The sequence below is a fragment of the Myotis myotis genome, unplaced genomic scaffold, assembly GCF_014108235.1.
Source record: "Myotis myotis isolate mMyoMyo1 unplaced genomic scaffold, mMyoMyo1.p scaffold_m19_p_2, whole genome shotgun sequence".
In the NCBI taxonomy this organism is placed as follows: Eukaryota; Metazoa; Chordata; class Mammalia; order Chiroptera; family Vespertilionidae; genus Myotis; species Myotis myotis.
In genome coordinates this window covers 210,229,201-210,248,611 of record NW_023416324.1, presented here as the reverse complement: position 1 = coordinate 210,248,611, position 19,411 = coordinate 210,229,201, and the positions used below count along the sequence as shown (strand labels likewise).

General features: G+C 56.8%; 1 protein-coding gene across 2 annotated transcripts in view; it reads left to right on the top strand.

Annotated features, from left to right (window-relative positions):
• Window positions 1–5,305: 5,305 nt before the first annotated feature.
• The window catches only part of PDE9A (phosphodiesterase 9A), an 86,582-nt gene continuing 72,476 nt past the window's right edge, over window positions 5,306–19,411 (top strand). The window contains exon 1 of one of the 2 annotated variants that reach the window (XM_036351439.1): window positions 5,306–5,429. In XM_036351439.1, coding sequence (XP_036207332.1) covers window positions 5,361–5,429 — 69 coding nt within the window. In that variant the 5' untranslated portion in view covers window positions 5,306–5,360. The remainder of the gene's footprint in view (window positions 5,430–19,411) is intronic. The other variant, XM_036351440.1, reaches the window with a different exon arrangement.

Genomic DNA, 19,411 nt, shown 5'->3' with positions numbered 1-19,411 from the left:
TTGGAATGGGGTGCTCAGACCACTTACCATTATGGAGGGCAACTCGGCAAAATAAAAAATTGAAATAGGCATACACCGTGACCCAGAAATCCTATTTCTAAGAATCCGTTCTACAGAACAGCAGCACAACTACCAAAGGATATACATGGGCTGGTTTTTTACCCTGTTTACAACCAAAACCGGTTGGGGAATGGCAACGCCCATCAATCACACCATGCATCTTATCTAAGGTAAGAGAGCCTGCAGGTCAAAGACCCATGGGACCAGTACGAAGGGGGCGGATCCCTGTCTTCTCACCCAGATGGGACTTTGACTTGCTACTATATTGTTTGAAAAATTTACAACTAGTAATAATTTTGTAATTACCAAGCCCATAGAGAGAAAGAAGTGTGTATAAATCAAATGCTGCTAAAACGGACGCTGCCGTGGTCATTTCTGTGCAAGTGTGTTCTCCCTTCGTGCTAAAGCTTGGGGCAGACGGTCAAGGGCACAGGCCCTTTCTCGAACTCCTGGTGCACCCTGCCTGGCTTTCCCAGAGCGTCAGAGCAGGTCACGGATGTTGCTCAGTTCCCTACAGACGTACAAACGTCTGATTCCGCCAAGAGGCCGATGGTCAGGCCTTCAGAATGGAAAGTGCCTTATCTCCAACCAGTTTGTAATTGTCTTTTCATTTTAAGTTTTTAATGAAAGTTGTATTAAGATTACTTTATTCCTGCATCTTCTCAATTGTTTCTCCCTTGTATTTTCCCTTTTCCTTTCCTCCTTGGCGAGATCTGGCTTTCGTTCAAGGATCTTTTTGTGGTCTTTGTCCAGCTTTCGTGATAACCACAGTGCTGGGGGGAACGCCCACATGAACAGCTGTGCCATTAGCCTTTTCACGCTGGACTGGTTCAGTGTGATGACATATTTCTTCCTGGAAACCTGGACACTCTGGCAATCTGCTGCCCTCTGGAATGTCCTCGCACAACCTGGATTTCATCATCCTCTCAGACGGGCATGGATCGAACACTGCACTTCTGTCTCGGCTCCGTGGAAAGGGGAGAAGACATAACCTTCCTGCGAGTGTGGGCTCCGGTGGGGAGTCACAGAGGGATGGGACTTCATCTCGACCGCTGGCGCTCTACGATGGCCGCAGACCGGAAGAGCACCAGTTTATCATTTTAATCTTCTCCCTGGCTCCAGAGTCTAGGGCAGTGATGGCGAACCTATGACATGCGTGTCAGAGGTGACACGCGAACTCATTTTTTGGGTTGATTTTTCTTCGTTAAATGGCATTTAAATATATAAAATAAATATCGAAAATATAAGTCTTTGTTTTACTATGGTTGCAAATATCAAAAAATGTCTATATGTGACACGACACCAGAGTTCAGTTAGGGTTTTTCAAAATGCTGACACGCCGAGCTCAAAAGGTTCGCCATCACTGCTCTCGGGCGCCCGACCCTTTAACAAGGCCTGCTCTGGGCCTTGTATGTAGTGGGCACCAGTATGTTTTCCTTGTCTGACAAATTCATTTTGTCCCCGCAGCCCAGCCCTGGCTCAGAAGAGTTGGTGTAGGAAGCGGTTGGATTCTTTTCAGAATAGTCATTTTTTAAAATGCCAGTTAGACCCAAGAGAGAACAGAAGGGGGGTGCCCTCAGGGCTGAGTCAGCAGCAGCCTGCTGACCCACTTCCCCGGTCCAGGGGCGCCGCTGGGAGCAGCTGCAGGAGCTGCTACAGGCAGAGGCCTCCTTCCACTGTGGGATTCACCCTCCAGCCTTTTCCTCGGTGCTCCCACCTCCTTCCCTGTGTCTGCCTCCTTGGGGGCACTGCCCACTCTGCAGGGACATGGCAGACCCTCCTCTTCCTCCTCATCACGGCTTTGCGCCTTCTTGCCGAGGGTGACAAGCTGGAGTGGGACCGGGGGACCAAAGCCCAGCTGCTCGCGCACGGTCTTGGCTCAGCGCCTCTGATCATCAGTGTGGCTCTCACCACGCCTCACTCTGACATTCTCCTTTGGTGCAGGCTTTACGACAAGTAAAGAATAGGCTCCTGTGTGCAGGCAGGACGGTACCAGAAGAAACTGCAGCCCATACGGGGGTGGGTGAGGAGGCCGGACCCAGCGCTGCCTCTCAGGAGCCTCCTGTCTGCAGCTCCAGGAGCTCCTGCACCTACACCCCCTCCCTCCCTGTGAGACTCGGGTGGGCGGGATCTCACACCCAGGTCCCCGAGTCCCTCCCTGGAGCTTCCCCAGGGCTAGCTCACGCCCCCTCCCCAACTTCTCCAGGATTCTGCAGACAGGCTCATGGGGTCCACAGAGACCCACAGGCCTCCTGCTCCCCAGGCTCCTCCTCCTGCCCCCGGCCCACGGCAGACACCAGCCGTTTATTCATTTATTCATTTTTATCTCGAGATTCTGGGACCTTACATGGGCTGTATTCCTGGTGGACAAGCCAAGATCCGGAATACAAGTCAAGGACACAGGGGGCATCTTCCGGCTAATGTCATGGGCACCCAAGGGCTGGCTCCTGGAACCTGACCCCCGGCCCATGCAGGATGAAGGAGCATAAATTTAGGCAGAACCACATTCTGTGAAAGGGAAGGAGAGCAAAAAGCAGAATCGCATCAACCTAACAAATGAGCAGAAACGAAAGGCTCCAACAGGCTCCAAACTGGATGTAGGATCCCACCACTTTCCCGCTGTAGTCCTTCCGCCTCCAGTGCATTCTCGGCCCAGAGCGGGACGCCCTGTTAGAGCACGAGTAGGCCACTCTGCCCCTGCTCAACCTCCTGCGTGGACTGCATCTGATGGCGGGGGGGAGTCAGAGGGGGGCTGGTAGAGCTAAGTCCCTTCTATGGCCCCCCTTGGGGCCTGCCACTCTGTCACCTCTCTGACCTCACACCCCAATACAGTCCCTCCACGTCTCCCTCCGACCCTGCAGCCACACTGGCCTCCTGCACGAGGAACCTTGGCATGAGGCTGCGCCCTTTGCCAGAAGGTTCTTTCCTCCCACCTACACCTCTCCTTGCTCCCACACCCCACATTCTGTAGCCCCTTCTCCGCATGACTCTTCTCCTTTGCACTAATTATTATCCAACCGGCTACATGTCATATTAACTTAGCCCACTGTCCATCTCCCAGGACACGCTGGCTCCTCCAGGCCGGGGGTTTGGTTTCTGTGTTCTTGCCCAGTGAGTGCCCAGCACCAGCACATGGTAAGGGCAGCGTGGTGGCTGCAAGAGTCACTGCTGCTCCATCGGGGACGGGTCGGGGCCAGGACTGCCATGTCATTGACTGACTATCCGTACAGCAGTCTAATCAGTCAGATGCTTAGGGGAGCAATTATCATTCTGATACAGAATCAGCCAGGCGGGTGAGAGGCCTGTCCCACGGGGTGGCACGTGCACAGTCACAGACCCGCACCCTCCAGTCAGCGGGCAGCAGCACCACCCGCTAGAAGGAGGTGACTTGAGAGGGTCAGATGACAAAAACACATGGCGAATAAATAGGCACCAAGCTCATGAATGAGCCATCTGTCCGGCGGTGAGATTTCCACGCCGGGCAGCACACCAGCCCCATAAACGAGTGGCTAGATTCGTCCAAATAGCATCAGAACATTCAACAACAGCGTTCAACGTAATCATAGTTATCTTTCCAGGGTTTAGGGGACACATTATCACAATTGTGAGTCAAGTGATTAACTGTAATCACCCCCCCCCCCCCCGCCACACACACACACACACACACACACACACACACACTTCAAAGGCCTCCTGGCTGGCCCCTCTCACTTATAAAGCAAGTCCCGTGGTGCCAGGCTCTGACCAGTCCCCTCACTGCACTGGGAGTCGAGGGCAAGGCCATTGTCATTTCTTGAGACCCTCACAGAGTGACATATCCTGGACTGTCTGTCCAAAGGCCGAGGAAGACGGTTCACCCAAAGATGATGACCCCGCCTTCCTCAGGGCTCCGGCCTGGCCAATGCCACAGGCGGCCCTGGACCAGAAGTCTCCCAGGGACTGTGCACCAGCTGAGGCCGGGTGGCAGGGAAGGGTGAGGCAGTGACCGTGGCTGTGGTCAGCCTAGCTTGGGCAGGCCTGGAGGGAGAGCCCCCTGTGCGCACCAGGCACACTCTCAGTCAGCAAAGCCCAGACATTCAACAGATGGAGGCAGGGGCTGGGGACTCACTCAGAAGGAAACAGTAAGCGCACTCACTCTCCAGCTGGGTGGGCACCCTTCCCAAAGCCACGGGCACTGAGCCCACTTGGCCCTGCTCATGCCCACTGGGAGAGCCTTGAGACCTGGGGAGCCGCAGAGGCAGTCGCATGGGATCCGCAGGTCACATCTACCTGAAGTCCTTCCTTCCCCCTCCTGCTTGCTGCACACTCCCTGGGACAGTTAATGGGCGTGGGGTTGGGGGGGGGGGCGGGGGGCGGGGGGTAGAAAAGGGCTTAAACCAGCAAATAGCCGGTGGCAGGGTAACCCCTTGCTTTGGCTGCATTAAGGACAGAAACAAAATTACCGTTTCAGCTCCGGGGGCAGGTAGAAGAGGCGGGCACCCCCAAGAACGCAGGGAAAACTTAGGGGAAGGATGTGCCTGACGGAGAAGAGTTCTTCTCACTTCCTATTCGAACCGAATGAACGGGGAAAGGGGAGCCTGGGGCCAGTTCCCGAGTGCTAAGTGGCGCTTGGGTTTGGGTCATGACCACAAATGGCTTAGGGCCCGGTGCCAGCCAGGTGCTGGCTGAGGACTGCCTGTCCACCTGGAGAGGTCGCTGTGCGCCGCTGTCAGCCTGGGGAGGCGGCCAGCCCTGCAGCAGCCAGAGGGGGTCGCTAGCGACGGGCACTGGTCCAGAGGGCACATGGAGATCGGCTGCCCGTTTGGCCCTGTCCCCGAGGCGGCTGGAGTCCAACGGAAGAAGAGGAGCGTGTGCCTTAATGTGGGAAGGAAGGAGGGGGAGCGCACACAAGGGAGAGGAAGAAGGGGAAAGGGAGAAAGGAGGGGAGGCGGCGGAGGGGGAGGGAGGGGGAAGAGAGAGGGAAGGAGGCGGAGGGCGAGGAGGGGCGGGGGAGGGGAGGCGGAGGGAGGAAGAGGAGGAAGATAGGAGGAGGGAGAAGGAGAGCGGAGGGAGGAGGCAGGAGGCAGGAGGCCGGAGGCAGGAGGCAGGAGGGAGGCGGCGGCCGAGGGGCGGAGCGCGAGCCGAGACGCGCGAGCCGGCGGAGGCGGCGACGGAGCGGCCGGGCGCGCGGCCGCGCTCTGGTTGGCTGGTCCCCGCGCCCTCCGCCGCCCGCCCCCTCCTCCCTCCCACTCCCCGCCCTCCCCGCGGCGCTGGCGTCGAGAAAGTACAGTAAAAAGTCCAAGTGCAGCCGCGGGCGCAAGATGGGCTCCGGCTCCTCCAGCTACCGGCCCAAGGCCATCTACTTGGACATCGATGGGCGCATTCAGAAGGTAGCTCCTCCCCGCTTCCCCACGCGGCCCCGGGGCACCTCCCGGCGCGCGACCCCCGGCCCTGCCAGCCCCCCACGGCGGCCCCTGCCCGGGTGACAGCCCGGGGGTCGCGGCGCCAGCGGCGGGTGGGGGACCTGCGTCCGTGCGTCCGAGCGTCCGTGCGTCCGAGCGTCCGAGCGTCCAGGGGTCCGGGCTGTGGTCTCCGACAACTTTGGCGGGGGCGGCAGGGCTCTTCGGTCAGGTTTCCCCATGAACTGGATCCCCGTGGGAGGGGACGACCCGCGGCATTTTTTCCATTTCATGGGTAGAGCTTTCTTTGTAACAAATCTGCTTAGGCTGAGTTTGTAGGTTCTGAGAGGCTGTGCATTAACCCACTTCATTTCTGGTGGAACAACCCCAGAGCCGGCGGAGCGGGTGGGCAGACCTGCGGACTGGTCCCATGCACGGAGGGTGCCGGTCCCATGCACGGAGGGTGCCGCTGCGAGCCGCCAGCTGGGGACCGCGCGGCTTCCTGGCGGGTGGGAGCAGGTGGGGGGCGGGGCGCGGGGAAGCGGGGGCTGCCCCCAGCCTCTTGTCTGTGTCCCTGTTCCCATTTCCCTCGGGGTCAGCTGTGACAGCAGAGGGGGTGACAGGGGCTGCCCCATCTCCCGGGCCCGCGGAGAGACTGGGTGGGCGCTGGACCAGCTCTGCTGCCCAGCTGCCCAGCTGCCCTCCTCCGCAGAGAGGAAGCCCTCCAGACGTGCAGTGTCCCTGACCAGCTGAGTCCCGGAGGAGAGGCATCCAGAGCAGACCATTCTGGTGGCCCCTCTCTTCTAAGCCCCTGGCAGGGGTCCAGAGAGCCCTGGCCCCTGCTTCTGATTGGCAGAGAGGAACAATAAGTGAGCTGCTTAGCCCCACCTAGATTCCGCCCCCCAGGGAAATGCCCTAGTGAGGCCATCTTCCCAGACCTCAGGCACATCGTCTCACCTTGCCCTTCTCCCGGAGCACCCCACCAGGAAACCAAGGAGGAATGCCCAGCCGGGCAGAGTAGGCGCCTGCCAGGGCTCAGGGCTCTGGTTCTCAGACGCACTTCCACCAGCTGATAGACTTGCCAACAAGCCACCTCTCTCTCACCACCCCCAGCTTGATCCCCGTGAAATGAGAAGTGCAGACTCCCCTCCTTCCCCCTCCCATAGCCCCCTATCAGAATCAGACAATGGGGACCGGAAACATCTTCAAGGGCAGGTGGTCACAAGTAGACACAGGACTAGATCCAAGTGCCCAGTGACTGCATAGGAATTTTTTTTTTAATATATTTTATTGAGTTTTTACAGAGAGGAAAGGAGAGAGATAGAGAGTTAGAAACATCGATGAGAGAGAAACATCGACCAGCTGCCTCCCGCACACTCCCCACTGGGGATGTGCCCGCAACCAAGGTACATGCCCTTGACCGGAATCGAACCTGGGACCTTTCAGTCCGCAGGCCGATGCTCTATCCACTGAGCCAAACCGGTCTTGGCAACTGCATAGGAATTTATAACAGCCTCCCCAAAGGAAGAAATGGCCCTCCACTGAATAGCCCCCCTGCTCCAGTGTGCACACGCATCCACATACAACATGCATGCGAAAACATGCATGTGAAAACGTGTGTGCACACATGCCACCTGCAAACATACACCAAAGCACATGCATACACACATATGCAAACAGGCAAATGTGCACACACAGATACAAGCACACACTTTTTCTGCCCCACCTAGTAAAAGGCAGCGAACGTCAGCGCTTTTTATCTTTCGAAAGAGGTGAGATGAGACGCCGCCACCAGTTCAGAAGTGACAGCTGCTTCCCAAGAACTTCCCCAAAAGCTTCCTGAGAAGCCTGACGAAGTGGGTGAGCGCGAAAGAGGTTCCAGAGGCCAGGAGGCGCGCACCTGGCCTGGCAGGCTACTCGGCTCTGATTGTGGGGAGGATGGTTTCCGCAGGTGGCACGCCCAAGGTGGGGGTGGCCTCCGGGACCTGGGGCACCTGCCTTCAGGAGGGAGGCCGTGGCCTCGGGAGGGGCAAGAGCTGATGTGTGCTGGCGCCGCCACCCCCTCTGTGGCCTGGAGCAAGTCCCCAGGCTGCTCTGAGCCGGCTGCCGCCTGTGTAGGGGGGTAGCATCTGCTTTATGGACGGTCAGGAGAAGTAAACAAACTCGTGTAAACAGCCGGGACATGATGGCGCGGTGCACGCTCTCTGCCCCATAAATGTCCTTTAACTGACACAGTGAGGAGGGCCGCAGTCTGTAAACCTCTGCCATCGCTGCAATGCCTGTTACTCATTCTTGACCTTGTTCCGTGGCCTCCCCCCTTGCCCTTGTCACTGTTGGAGGCTCGGGCTGGACTTGTAGCCTGGTTGAGAGCCAGACCACTTGGGGTTTCCAAGCATGTGCTGGACACTGGTCACCTTTCACCCCGCCTTGAACTCCACGCCAGCAGCTCTGTCCAGATTTCAAATGTCTCTCTCGGCTCAGGGCTCTTTCTGCAACACTTTGAGGGCTGAGTTTTCTTAAAGTCCCAAACACGGGATTAACTCTGAAGTTCCCCGTATGCTGTCGGGTCCTGTCTCCCTTTTTATCCATCCCGTCCTGTTTGTGAAAGGTCATGGGCACAGACCTCATGTTGCTTCCAAGGGGAGGCTGTGGAGGGAGGAGAGAAGGCATGTGTGACGTCGTCGAGTATATATTGTGTTGCCCCGTCTGGTCATCTGTCCTTTGGCTCCTGCATTCCTTCTGTTCTCTGTCCCCTGAGTGATCCCACTGCTGGCCATTCCCTGCTCGCTCCGGCAGTGGCTCCCGCGGGTGTTGTCTGCTCCAGCACAGCTCTGGGTGGATGGCCGCAGTGTCTGAGGAGAGGCCAGTGCTCAGCGTCTCCACTTCCATGCCATGGCCACGGATTAGTCACTTAGCCTCCATGCCACTGTTTCTTGATGTCACATGGGTATACGGTAGTGCTGCTTGTTGGAAGAACCAAACAGGGCAAGGCCAATCACTTCGTCAATTAGCCAGATGAGTTTATGTGCCGAGTGCTGGGGTCCAGGGTGAATGTGCCATTCATGACACTCAGTCCCACTGAGCAATGGCTCCCTCTGTCCTGTGCCAAGCATTGGACCTGGGTCCTGTGACAGACAGAAGGCACAGCAGGACCCGGCTGGTGGGAAGGGCTATGGTGCCAGTCGCGTGTGGGCCTGGTGAGTAGAGTTTCTTCCTCTGAGAGGACCAGCTTTGTGCGGAAGGGGTCCTTTTCGGACCCAGCAACCTTAGGAAGACCCAGGGACTGCTGAATATCGGGGGTGCAGCCTCACGCAGCCAGCAGCACCTCCACACTGTCCCCATCGCCTGCTCGCCCACTTGCCAAGGAGCACAGGTGGCTCTGGCACCTCCCGGCACCAGATGAAGGAGGGATTGGAACCGTGTCCCCACATCTGCAGAGCTGGGACCCCTGCCCCCAGGACTTCCCTCAGGGAGCAGATGCTCCTTATCTTCGTCCAGAGGGTTTGCTTGTGTCTTCCCTCAGCTTCTGGCCCGGGGGCCCTGCCTCGGCACCGGCGCTGGCTTCTTCTTCCCTCCCTCCCGGGTGCGGAGAAAGGAGTGCTTCCTGGGATGCACAGGGCATGAGGGGACAATGCACTGGCATAGGCAGCCTGAGGGGCTCCTGCCTGTGGCATTCCAGGCGGGTTTGCTGACCTTCCCGTCCGGATGGGGCGGAGAGGGTCCTTGGTGGGATTCCAGGCTGGCCGTGGGCTTGGGTTTGGTGAGCACATTCTCCGGGCAAGACTGACGGGCCCGGAGCTCTCAGGCCTGTAGAACGGGACCACTCTGTGTGCACTGCCCCGGCCTAGCAGCGCCCTGGGGACAGTCCCCTCATCACGCTCTCTGCGGGACCACCCTCAGCCACTCCGCTGCTGTGTCCTTGTCCCTGCCTTTACCTGCAGCTGGCACGCAGGTCTTCATGAGCCAACAGCCACTTGCAAAGCTGTTTCTACTCTAAAACAGGAACCAAATGAGAACAACTGAAAGGGAAGAGCAGAGCTCAAACATTGTTAAAATGTCAACAAAAGACAGTTTCTAGTTCATAACAACCCCCCCACCCCCACCCCCACACACACACATACACATTCACACACACACACACACACACACACCTGTGACTGCTTTCCCTTCCGGCTGGAGCCAAGCACCCCGTGTGCTCAGCCTGTGGGGCCTTCTCACAGTGCTTGTCTTTCACCCAGCCCGGCCCTCATGCCACGTGGGACCCTAGATCATGCCGCCTGGATTCCGCAGAAGCCAGCCTCCGTGGGACTGCAGGGCCCTGACCCACCATCTTCCCCGGAGGTCTGGTTCTCTTCTGTGGCTGCGGCCCTCCTGCCTGCACGTGGAGCCCAGGCCTCTGCACGCCCTGCTGGCGGTCTCAGGGTCTGGCCGGAGGAATTCTGCTCCCTACTGCCTGGCCCTCCCCATGCCCCTGCCCGGCCCTGCCCTGCACCAGGCTCCTCTACCTTTGTTTCTTGCCTTGGGCACAAACACAGCTGGCCCGTCTTCAGAGCCATCCCATCTTCCACTGGTCAGAGGGCACACTGACCCAAGTCTTGTCCAGTGTGCTCACACGGTGGGACCTAGTCCCTTCCCCTGCTGGAATGTGCGTGTCCTGGCGCCTGGCGCAGCCCAGTGGAAATTTCCTTTCACTTTAACACCTGCGCTCCTGCTTGGCCCATCACTCAGAGCACCCTTTTCCCGGGGACTGGCAGGATCCTTGCTCATTTGCACAGAGCCAGGCAGACCCAGCAGAGTTCTCTGGGCTTCTGTGCACCTGTCTGCTCCCTCCTTCCTGCCAGGTAGGCTCCCCTTGGCCTTCGTCAGCAAAGCCCATTTCTCTTCCTTTGGATGCGTATAACAATATCTTTAAGAAGATATTGAAATGGTAACATAAGCTGATTGCAACCAAGGGGGGTTACAGAAAGGGGTGATCCCACTCCCATTTGGATTTCCAGTGCAAAACAGAAGTGGGGCCATGTTGATGCCCAGCCCGACCCCAGCTTCCGATGACCCCTCTGTCTCCAGCTGCTTCAGAGCTGGGCTGTGAAAACTAACAATGAGTGTGATGATTTTCCATCTCTTTTTCAACAAGTCCATCAGCCATTGAAGTAATCGGCCTGGCCGCCTGCGATGCCATAGCAGGCGCTGTCCGTAAAGAACTTCTGGAAAACAGTTTTCAAAGTCCAGCCCAGGACGCTGAGCAGCCAGGGAGCTGCTGCCTCCGTCCTCCCTCCTCCCTCCTCCCTCCTCCCTCCTCCCTCCTCCCTCCTCCCTACCACGTGCCGGGGTCTGAAGGCCGATTAAACCAGACACGTCCAACACCTGGAGTCCAGGAAGGGGGTGGCTGGAGGCTTGAACCCCACTAATGCCACCAGGGTTGACAGATAATGACATGGGGACCGACGGTACCTCTCAGACTGAAGGCAGCATGCCCTATCTCAGAGGGGCTGGGCTGCTCTTGTCCGTCACACGGAGAGTGGAGGCCGTGGTGGCAGGACAGACCGCCCGGCTCTGCCATTTGCCAGCTGGGAAGTCACTTTGCCCTCAGGGAAGTGGGAGCAGTGGTGGTGCCTCCCATGGGGTGGCTGAAGGTGGCACTAAGTAATACCCATAAAGTGCTGGGCCCTGGGGAGGCTCAGTACACCTGACCCGTCCTCAGGCCTGGGCACAGTGGGGCCCCCCCCAACCCCGGCCCCTCCTCTCCCTTGCACCTGCCACTAGGAGCCTCTGGAAGAAGCCAGGGCAGGCGCTGTCTTGTCATTTGCTTTGTGCCTCTGAGGCCGCTGTGAATCTGAACCACAAAGAGGGAGGCAGTGCCAAGGACCCCACGACCCCAGTCCCACTGCCCCAGGCACCTTTGTCTCCAGCTTGGCAGAGGCTACTCCTCTGGGAAACGGGGTACCTCACACCCTAAGCCGAGGGGGCTCACCAGAGCCGTTAGGGCGGCGGGGCTGCCTGGCCTCAGAAGCCGGCAGCACACACTCTGGTGTCAGGGAAGGAGAGCAAGGGCAGAGGGAGGGCAAGGCAGGCACATCAGACCACTCATGTGAACAGCATGCAAATGAGAGACAAAGCAGGGGCGCCCAGGAGGCTGGCCTCAGAGCCAGACCAGCAGGAGGCAGCAGGGGCTGGCCAACACGTAGCCTTGGGTCACTGCGGGTTGGGTTCCTGCACCCCTGTTCTGGGTTTGCTGCCTGGGGGTGTAGCTAGCATACCCCCCTCCCCGCCGTCTCTCCCACCACAGTCACCCCAAGCTGAACCCCCTCCATTCGGTCACCCGCTCCCCGACTGTGGGTGGCTCAGCGGGCAGCGTGCCTGGGGGCTGGGGAGGTCTTTGGCCATGGGGGCTAAGAGAGTCACCAGAGGACAGAGGGACCTCAGGTTTCCATCTTGCCAAGACAGCAGCAGCCCACCAGCTGGTCCTCCGGGAAGGAATTCCTGCTCCCCATTCTCCCCCTCAGCCAGACAGGCAGTGCGATGAGAGCTGTCCCCCTGGAGGTGTGTTTCTGGGGACAGACACGCCCGGGCACGGCGTTGCTTCTAGCCCTCGGAGCAGACGCTCCAGCCGAGGGTGGCACGCAGCAGTTTGCAGGTCAGTGGCTCCGTCGAAAGGGGTTCCCGGCCTCTTGCTCAGCTCACCGAGCTGAGTCCTCCTGCCCCTGTGGCTGAGGATCTGCATTCCCAAGGCTCTGAATCTTTTTGAGAGAAAAAACATTCTAACGTAGTGCAGACCTGAAGGTTGCCCGCAGGAGCATAAAAGCGGGCGCATCTCCTGGGCGCCTAAGCTCACGGTCCCTGCGGTGGGTGAGCTGCTGTGGAGACGGCGTCAAACATTTCACACTCAAAATACGTCCTGAGTTCACGGTGTGGGTTATTTGCCTTGGCCCCTCCACCCCTGCCATGTAGTTACCACGCAGCCCCAAAGCTGATCACCTGACCTGAGCATTTGCCCAGAACGGAAACTCACAGCCCCCCTGAAAACTTGGTCTGGACACAAGTAAAGAAGACCCAGACCTTGTATTCAATTGGCTTTAGATTCCCTTTTTTTTTTTCATTTTCAAAAATTGTAGAAAATGACACATAACATAAAACTTCACCATCTTATGCACAGCTCAGTGGCATTGAGCCCAATCACATTGTCCATCTCCAGACTTCCCATCTTCCCAGTCTGTCCCCCTTAAACACTAACACCCACCCCCCGCCCAGCCCTGGCACCCACCATCTACTTTCTGTCTCTATGGATTTGACTGCTCTAGAACCTCCTGTAAGTGGAATCACACAGTATTTATTCTTTTGTGAGTGGCTTATCTCACTTAGCGTAATGTCCTCAAGGTTCCTCCATGCTGAGATGTGTATCGGAATGTCCTTCCATTTTAAGTCTGAGTTATAGCCCATTGCGTGTATATACACATTCTGTTTATCCATTCATCCATCACGAATCTGCCTGATTTTTTAAAAATACTTTTATTGATTTTTAGAGAGAGAGGAAGGGAGAAAGAGAAACATCAGTGCTATAGCGAAACATTAATTGGCTGCCTCCTACATGCCCCCAACAGGGGATCGAGCCCCAAACCTGGGCATAATGCCCTGACCCGGAATCGAACCGGCAACTTTTCAGTGCACAAGATGACACCCAACCAACTGCACCACACCAGCCAGGGCCTGCCTGATAGTTCTTAAACCTCAGTCATTTCCATGCTTATCTCCTTGGTTTGCAAACCTAGGCCATTGCAGTGGTGTATTACTGTGACTTAGGAAAAACTGTGTTCCCTGAAACCCTCCCATTTCCTGGTCATAGCTGTTCCTCCAGGAGGCTTATGTGTGGTGTGGTCTGTGTATGTTTCAGGCGGGGAGAGGCGTGAACAGATGCTTTTCAGGTTCAATTGCCCTCAGTCCATTTCCCAGCAGCATGGTGTCATGGCCGAGAGCACGGATTCTGGGGCTTGTCTGCGATGGAACCGGGAGTGTGTGTGCAGGTTGCTTATATACTTCGGTGTCTCCCTCTGTGAAGTGGGTTGTTATGATGAAAGCCATGAATGCGCATCAAGTCTAAAACGGGCCGGCACCCAATGAGTGCGCGTAAAGTCTTGGTTACTGTTATTTGCTTATTATTTATTTTTTATGTTGTGGATTTGAGGCAGCCGAATCTCCGTGTCTGGTTTGGGGAATCTCGCCCAGACCCCGGCCTCATGCTCCCGGGTTGGCAGGTGGCCCATGGGCATCAGGGGTGGTTCCAGCACAAGGCCCCGGGTCCAGCGCGCTCCGTGAACAAAGGGCCAGCCAGCCCCGGGGTGCTTCCAGCTCAATGATACCACGTGACTGTGTTTCCCAGGTTAACCCCAAACCCGCCCTCCTTCCCCCATCCTTCCCCCCAAAGAGAGGACCACAAATACCTTTCATTTCTCTTCCGGCCTTTCGGAGGTGCAGCTCCATCAGGGCTGTGGCGAGGAGGGAGGCCAGGAGGCAGGGAAGCAGAGAGGGAAGGAGGGATGACCACTCAGCGCAGGCACGGCTCCAGGCTTCCGGCTCGTTGGCTTCTCGGGAGGGGGTGGTAGTGATGCCCGCAGCCCTTGATAATTTGACAGGTGAAGTCAGCTCTGCCGCCAGAACAGGCTGTTTGGAGAGGGCTTGGCTGGTTGCTGTCCATCACAGCCCCGAGCACTCTGCCGGCTTTGTCACTTGGTTGCTGGCTGTACCTCCCCCGCGGGCCCGCGGGCCCCCCTTGTGCAGCCTGGGAGAGCTGCTCAGCCCTGGGGGGTGGAGGGGGACTTTGGGGAAACAAAGTCTGAGCCCACCGCAGAGTGGCCGGAGTTGGCGGGATTCGTCACAGTGGAGCTCTCCTCAGTTTAGCCCAGAACACTGGGATCAGGAAAACTGTCACCTGCCTCCTCCTGTCACCACCGCGGAATGGCAGGTGTAGTGACCAGGGCAGGTGTGATGACCAGGGCGCCGTCTCTCCAGGTGGGATCCGTTCGTCCTGGGGCCAGTCGCACACAGCGCTGATTTATTTTGTAAGCAGAGCAGTGATTCAGGCTGTCTGTATCCTCACCGTGTCTGCCTTTAGGATTAAAAAGAAAAAACTTCTAGAGCCTTACAGATAACCAAAGAGGAGGCAGCGCATTGGACGTTATCACGTAGAGATCGCAGCCATCTCTCCACTGGAATTTACATGCGAGAGGACAGCTCGCCCGGAGGGAGCATCCTTGCTGGTTACTGACGCTGACGGGCAGCAGAAGCAGCTGGGTGTGGCTGGAGACTCATCTGTCGCGAGTCTGTCGCATGTCTGTTGATCCTACCATTTCCAAAGTGCTTTGGGGAACAGCCACCAACATGTTTTCGCTCAGGGCCGTGTTCCACCCAGGGAAAGGTTACAATATGAGTGGGGTTAGAGGTTCAAAATTAATGGTCAGGCGTACTCTGGAATCTCTCAGTGAAGCGTCTTACGCAAGCCTGGACTCTCTTGCTGCCACAATGAATAACAACACCCAAAGCTTAGGACACACAAGTGCTGGGAAATGGGACCCCAGAGGTGGCCGGTGACTGCGTGGCCATTTGGAGTCCTTAGGACTTAAGCCGTCCCCCTGAGCCACCGGGATGTGCAGCTGTGGTCCCGACACCTGTTTGAGTCCCATTTCCCGTGTGGTGCTTTGAAGGTTGAGCCCCAAACAGCAGAGACGGGGGGTGGCATCTGTGCCCTCCTGGCAAGGACAGCCCGGAATATTCCAAGAAGCGAGGGTCAGGAGAGGACTCCCGCGGCAACGTGATAGGCGGGAAGTGGAGGAGCGGTGAGTTGCCTCCGCAAATATTTCTGACACAGTGTGGGCCGGCACCACGCTGAAAAGGTGACTGCGATGGGCCACAGCCTGGGGAAGCTGAGGGGACACTTTCGTGCAGGTGCGGCATGGATGGCGAGGAACTGGGGCAGACACCTGGTGGGTGGGGCAGGCAGAGGGCTCTTCGCAGAGTCAGCCTGCCTCTCCCAGGCTCGGAAAGTGTTAACCCTTATAATCGTCACCTGTCCCAAGGGGCGCCCATGAACAAACCTGGACGGTGTGGGCTGAGTGTGCCGGTGACACAGGCTGATGTTCTGAGCTACGGACACGTCAAGACCTCCTTACACCCGGCCACCGGAACATATGGCTGGGAGCATGACGAGAGTGCCAAGTTCTGCACCCCATTTTCCCCAACCAGCTTTTCACCAGCATCTCCCCTCCAGGCCTTTCCCAAAAGCCCAGGCCTCTCCAGGGACTGGGGCTCCCCCGTTTCCTGGTGTCGGTGCTGGCGTAGCCGGGGCCACTGCTGGATGCCAGCGCCTGGTCGGCTCCGGGTCCTGCTGGGTCTTCTGATCCAGTCTCAGCCTCTGCACTGGGCCCACTGTGCATCCTCCGGTGACAGATCACGCCGCTCTGAGAAGACAGCCTGGGCCCCTCGAGCCGCCTCCAGCTCCCACCTGCCCCTATGAAGTGCCAGGCTTGGCCTCTGGGAGGAAGAGCCGGGGGGTGAACAGCTTTCAGCCAACGGCCGTGATCTCCAGGCATCAGACTGAACAGTGAGCCCGAGAGCGATCCTGTGGCTCAGTGCAGGTGGTGGCACGGGCAGCAGTGAGTGGCAGGCCGTGTGACACAGGTGCTGCGTGGCGTGGCTATGGCAACTGCACAATGCTGGGCTCAGGGTGGCCCGGAGGACACTGACGGGACATCAGGAAAGCCCAGCGGCCTTGAGCAGAAACCCGACCTCCGGGGTGCCTGCCGCAGAGGAGGCCCACAGGCTGTATCCTGGCTGGTGCGGGCCAGCCTCTGCCGCACAGGAAGCAAGACGGGTGCGGAGTGACTCCAGCCACCACAGCAGGAGCCAAGCTGGACCCGCTCGAGGGCCCTGACACCCACGTTCCGAGACATTTCTTTTCTGGCAGGAAAACCATGCTCAGTTTTTCTAATGAAACTTCAAGCCACGAAAAGGAGAGGAGGAGGCAAGGGAGAGAGGAAGACGCCTTCTCCCCATTGCAGATGGGAGCTCTTTGGGCTCCTCTGGTCCATGTGGCCGTCCTCTGCTGCCCACTGTTCTCAGGGTGCCTGTGAGGGCCTCGGGGCCCGTCTCGACGATGCTGGTGACCAGGACAGCCGAGCTCTGTGGGTCTAAGTTGGGTTTTAGGTCCCGATGTCACACGGCTCCGTCTCTGTCTATTCTCCTTTGCCCAACCATTGTTCTCACCGCTCACAGTTCTCGCATCCCGCCTTGAGACAGGGCTGCAGGGGCTCCTTGTTGGGAGAGGGCTCCCCATGGAGGGTCCCTGGGGGCGGGCTGCGGCCCCAGATCCTCCCCCACATCTCCTCCTCTACCCTTGCCCTCCTCGGGGGTGCCAAGGAGCCCTGACCCAGGGACAGGTCGCATGGACCACACTGGAGTCCTGATTCAAGAGGAGAAGTGGGCAGAGCAGGGCGAGGGCTCAGCGAGGGGAAGTACAAGGATTGTGCATCCACAGCTGCCTCTTCCTTGAATCTGAGCTCAAGGAGTAAAGCAAATTGAAACCAGAGAGACACCTTCCGACCGTCCCCCCACAACGTAGTCCTCTGAGCTCCCGCCCAGCACTCTTCTCATTCTCTCAGCTCCCCGATTTCTGCATTTTCAGTCCCCTGTGATCCATTATTTATGACAGCGGAGATTGGCCTCAGACACCAGACATGAAAAAAATAACAAACAAAGCAACCCAGAGAGATGACAGGAGCCGTGATCGGATCAGCCATGACAAATGGGCTCAGTGCACAAGAGGCCCGAGACCACAGCAGACGCGGGCGTGGGGAATGGTGAGCCAGAGCCGGAGGGGTGCGGGCAGCCTGGGAGCTGCATCCGGCTAAAGGGCATCCTCAACCAGGACAGGGATTCCCCACAAGCTCCCTGACGGTCCCCTCCGGCCTCCCCACCTCCCAGCTCCCACCCAGGCCCACATCAGCTCTTATGGGGGTGGGGGAGGTAGCCTTGGACCTGATACTCGGCCTTCAGCGTCGCCGCTCTCTAATCCATCTTCCCCTGACCCCTCCTGAAGTTTGGTCCCAATCGCATGGACACGCCATGCCTCACACAGCTTCAAGGGCTCGTTGCCTGCGAAAAAGATCCCAGCCATCTCTCTGTGTGCTGTCAACTCTCCCTCCGCCTCCCTGGCGATGGGTGATTTCATTGAGGGCCCACCTGGATAATCTGGGGTAATCTCACTTCAAGAGCCTTAATCTCGTCACACCTGCAGACACTGTGGGATCACAGTGACAGTCACAGGTTCCTGGGGGTAGAGGTGTGTATCTTTGGGAGGTGGGGCATTCCTCGGGGGCTACAGGGCTCTTAACCACGGGATGGGAGTGAGGAGGCCATATCTTCCCTTCACCTCCTGCGTTATGCCGCCCTCTCCTGTGGCCCCCTCATGCCTCAAGGCCCGCCCTCTTTCACAGCATCGGTCACACCCACTTTTAATTTCTTGTGGGTGTTTGACATCACTGCCTCCCCTGTCTGCCGGCTGCATGTTACAAGCAGGATCTTAGACAGCTCTCTTCTCCCTAGCAAATTTTGCTGCACATTGTGATTAAGTTAACTCACGTTAAGCAAATGTGCCTCTCCTATCCTTTCACCTAACAGACATTTATTGAGGCCCTCCTAGGTGCTGGGCCCCAGAGAAGGTACATGACAAAGACATGAATCTTGGGAGGCAATGGTATGCTTCAGAACACGAACCTCAAAACCCCACCCCACCACCACCACCTTGGTTGCTTATCCAACCGCCCTGAAATCAGCAAACTGAGGCTTGCATCCATCAGTGCTACATGCTAGTTGTATGATCTTGGGCCTCAGTTTACACATCTATAAAATGGCAACCTGAGAAGATAAGGGAAATTGTTAATTTTCTTCCCATGTGATAATCTCACTGTGGCCATCTTAAACTGAAAGAAAGAGATTTTCTATTTTAAAGATCCACGCTGAAATATATACAGATGATAGAATATGATATCTAGAACGAGCTTTAAAATAACCCCAGCCGGGAGAAGTTGGAGTACAGACGAAGCAGAATGGGTCTCGTGTGGACAGCTATTGAAGCTAGGACGTGGGGAGGGAGGCTTCATTGAGCCACACCCTCTGCTTTTGTACCTGTTGGAGCATTTCCATTATGCAAAATATCTTTTTAAGAAAATGTATGTCATGTGTCTGCTCATGGTAATAAATGTTCATTTCTGTTACTATTTTATATTCTTTTCAAATGCAGTGACCAGAAACCTACCTTCTAAATTGCAAAGGGAAATAAGGCCTAATACAGATTTTATCTTAGCAAACAAAAAGCACCAATTGCCTGCCTGCTGGTTAACTGCAATCCATTCTGGTGGTGATGTTATTGTTGAGTGTTCTGAAAATAAGGGGCATCATGAAATGAACAACTTTATAACATAATTAGAGATGAATTGCAGGTAACTAGTACATGGATGGAGGAGGGAGGGAGAGAAAGAAGGAGGGAGAGATGCATAGAGCGATAGACTATACAGCCTCTTTTCAGTGAACACGTATTTGTTTATTGAGTAATAAAATGTAGGATTTAGGTCTTGGTCTCTTTTTAGCTTCTTTTATACATGAAACATTTGGAATTCTCATGTGCTGAAAAGGTGATGGAAAGTCACTGTTTACTCCACCGGGGGTAGAAAAGCTGCGAATGCACATTGGGTTGGAGTTTGGCTGTTCCATGGGCTGCACGGGCTGGGTTCTAACTCCTAGAGCTGGAGTATGTGGTCCTGGAGCCAGACTGGTTTGCTCTGAGGGCAGACGAAGCCTTACAGAAGCTTGTGTAAAAGCATAATCCTATATAATAAAAGGCTAATATGCAAATTGACCGAACGGCAGAATGGCTGGTTGCTATGACCTGCACTAACCACCAGGGGGAAGATGCGTAATGCAGGAGC